This window comes from Amaranthus tricolor, chromosome 15 (genome assembly GCF_026212465.1).
Source record: "Amaranthus tricolor cultivar Red isolate AtriRed21 chromosome 15, ASM2621246v1, whole genome shotgun sequence".
NCBI classification, from domain to species: Eukaryota; Viridiplantae; Streptophyta; class Magnoliopsida; order Caryophyllales; family Amaranthaceae; genus Amaranthus; species Amaranthus tricolor.
The window spans coordinates 7,999,261-8,002,832 of record NC_080061.1 but is presented as its reverse complement, the minus strand read 5'-3'; the positions used below and the strand labels follow the sequence as shown (position 1 = coordinate 8,002,832).

The window sequence follows — 3,572 nt, the reverse complement described above, 5'->3', positions numbered from 1 at the left end:
TTAGGTAGGTCTCAACGGAGCTGGGGGAATGTCCTGAGCAAAACTGAGCTGCCTCACTGTCCTCTCAGGTAAATAGACCTCCACGATATCGAAACAGGTGATACCACCAATATAGGTGGTGCGTGGGTGCTCGTTCAATAAAGCGCTACCAGAAGTCATGTACGGATTCCACTCCACCTGTTCACAAAGAAGTACGGCACGTAATCAATATAAGATAAAATTAAAATAATAAGCATAATGATGTTTGAGGTCATGTACAAAACCTGTCTCTCTGTCATGGCGTCCAGTTTGCTCCTACAGTCTCTCAATCTACTAAGCTCACGGATTGGCTTCTTCGGGGACCATATCTCTGCCCTAGTCTTGTTGGCCATGTCAGCTGGATGCGGATGGGGGCGAAAGGCTGGGAAGTACTCGTAAATCCAGGTCTGTAACAGGGTCAGACAACCAGAAATAGTCCTGCACCCAATCCTTGACGCCAAACCCAGTTGGCGATACAAGTGTGCAAGCGTCAATGCACCCCAAGCAATGTCAGCCTGATCAGCGGCGACAGCAAGAACAGGGTGAGGACGCATCCCGACTCTAGTCTTATCCACGAGCAGCGTAGAACCCACTATAGCCATGAAGTAGGCAGTAGCTTGAGTATCTCCAGACTGAGAGCGGTGGCATAGCTGCAACAGTGAACCAACGTTAATGCTACCGCTGGTGAAGTGCCCCTTCGCACGCAGCTCCGACAATGGCTCCCCAAAAAGGCCAGCCAGGCCTAGCTGCCAGTCATGATCAGACGGTTCAGTGGGAAGTGAACCGTTAATGCCAATCCCTAAGATGCGTTGCACGTCGTGCAACATTATAGTCATCTCCCCTCGTCGTACTCAGTATCATCGTCATCTGAGCCGACTGTATCACTATGTAGCCTACTCTCGCGCTCATAGCCACTACGCACTTGATGTAGGGCACTTGAACGTTGGGCCTGACTATGTAAGGCCGCCTGTTCTTGCCTTGCTCGCCTTGCCGATCCCGTAACCCCCCTCTCATGGGGATCCCCTCTCAGTAAAGTTGGCCTAGGTCTATTGCCACTCAATAACCCTCTAAAAAACCCTTTTCCTTTACCGTGATTTCCAGCCATTTACTACAATTTTCATATTTTAATAATTATTAATAAATATTTAAAAGCATAATAAATTAAATTAAGACGACATTCCAAATTCATTTAATAAACACTTACAATCATATAAATTACAAACAAATAACAAAAAAAATAATTCACAATTATTATATTCATAAATATTTAAACAACTAAAATTTAATAAATTAATTACACAAAATTAATTCATTCAAAAAAAAAATTATTTAAAAAAATAAATTATTTCATTATAATTCGAAATTTTTAAAGAAAAAATTAAAAAAATATAATTACCAAAAAAAATTTTCATTATAATTCGAAATTTTTAAAAAAAAAACAATAAAAAAATTATTAAAAATACAAATTTCATTATAATTCGAAATTTAAAAAAAAAAAAAAATTTAAATCCCAGTCGCGTGCGATTGACAGTCGCACTTTTTTGTGCGATTTGGTTGTGTGACTTTCTTTAATTTTTTTTTTTTAATCTAAATTAAACACAACAAATTCATAATAAAATCTATTATAACATTTACTAAATAACATTAACTAACAACATAAATTAAAAAATTACATTATTATTCGAAAATTAAAAAAAAAAAATAAAAATTAAAGACCCAGTCGCGTGCGATTCACAGTCGCACTTTTTTGTGCGATTTGGTTGTGCGACTTTCTTTAAATTTATTTTTTTTTTCCTTTTTTTTTTTAATCTAAATTAAACACAACAAATTCATAATAAAATCTATTATAAGATTTACTAAATAACATTAACTAACAACATAAATTAAAAAATTACATTATTATTCGAAAATTTTTTAAAAAAAAAAAAAAAAAAAATTCCCAATCGCGTGCGATTCACATTCGCACTTTTTTGTGCGATTTGGTTGTGCGACTTTGTTTAATTTTTTTTTTTTTTTTTAAAAATCAAAAAAAAAAATATTTACCTCGACTTTTTGTGGACTATTTCGATTCCAAAGCTTTAACTCCGATTACTTTTATGTGAAGAATTTGAGTTTATGGAAGATATGAGAGTGTTATTGAGTGATTTTGAAGTGTTTTATAGAGGTTTTTAAGCTTAGTGGCATTTTCGTAATTTTTTAAAATCTATGGGCAAATTCGTAATTTCATTCGAGGGGGGTGGCGATAAAATGGGAAAGGGAATTATATGAAAAGAAGGGATTTGAACAAATTAAGTCAATTTATTTTGTTGATAATCAAATCCCTTCAAAAGGATTTAGAAGAAAATTTATAATTTCTCTCCTTCGAGCCTCTTACATCTCCCTTCTTTTCCATCCCCAAAAAAATTTTTAAAAAAAAAAAAAAAAAAAAAAACTTTTCTTATTATTAATCCTCCTTCCTTTTCCTTCACTCCCGCCGTCCTTTCCCTTAATTTCTTTTTCTCTAATAATGTATGGAAGTAAAGCTGAAGTACATTAAATAAGCAAGAATAAGTTTAGATGATAGTCGAATCATAGGCTTGTAATTAGGAAAGACATGTATTCGACTCGAATTTATAGATTCATTTTGTAGGGATCAAATCACAAAATTTTAGATATTCAGATTAGTTTATAAATAATTAATTTGAGTCCGAATATTTGTTTGAAATTCAAATTGAGATCCATGAATCCATTTTTAATATTAAAAAAATTTAAATTTAAACATTTACTTTTAGAATTGTCGTTGTTTCCTATAAAATTCACTCTATACAGTTTTACAATTAGAGTGTTTGGTTTGTGGGATTAGAAGATGGAGTTGGAAATTTATGTCCAAAAAATTTTATTTTCTATGTTTATTTTATGAAATTGGGAATTGAAGATGGAATTGGGAATTGGATTTGATACCCTTAATTCCCAAATAAAATAATAACATGGGGGTTGGTAATAGGGGTGGGAATTGAAATGAAAGCAAAAAAAAAAAAACTAAAATACCCATATTCAATAAAAGAAATCTACATATGTTATTTAAAAAGGGTAAAATAATAAATTTATAATTTATTTCCATTTCCATTCTTACATATACCAAAAATGGATTTAAATAATATTTTAAGAATTTTTAATAAATAATTTTAAATCTCAATCTTACCTTTTAATCCTAAAATTCTCATTTTCCAACATATCAAACACTCCCTTAGAGTTTCCTTCCTTAAATTACGTATAAGATAGGTATTCTCAATACCCAACTTGCCGATAATTGCAATGAATATGAAATTTGGTAATTACTTGAATACATGCAAATTAGAATTATTATTATTACAATAGGAAAGTGAAAAGATTTTAATATTCAGTCAAAATAGTCAATTTTCTATTAGATTCATTTAAGATTCGAATTCGGGTTAAAATTGTGGGTAATTACTTTACCACAGCACCCAACTAGGTGTAATGAGGTGTCAATGTGAAAATTTGAAATGTTTAATCTAATTTATCAAAAAAATGAACAAAATAATACAACTTTCAAC

General features: G+C 31.9%; 1 protein-coding gene across 1 annotated transcript; it reads right to left on the bottom strand.

Moving 5' to 3' along the window:
* LOC130800986 (protein MAIN-LIKE 1-like) lies at positions 1-854 on the bottom strand. Its single transcript, XM_057664732.1, has 2 exons — positions 264-854; positions 1-177 (listed from the first exon to the last, which is right to left on the bottom strand). Exons 1-2 carry the CDS (start codon positions 852-854, stop codon positions 1-3), a joined length of 768 nt encoding a protein of 255 aa, XP_057520715.1.
* Positions 855-3,572: the final 2,718 nt, after the last annotated feature.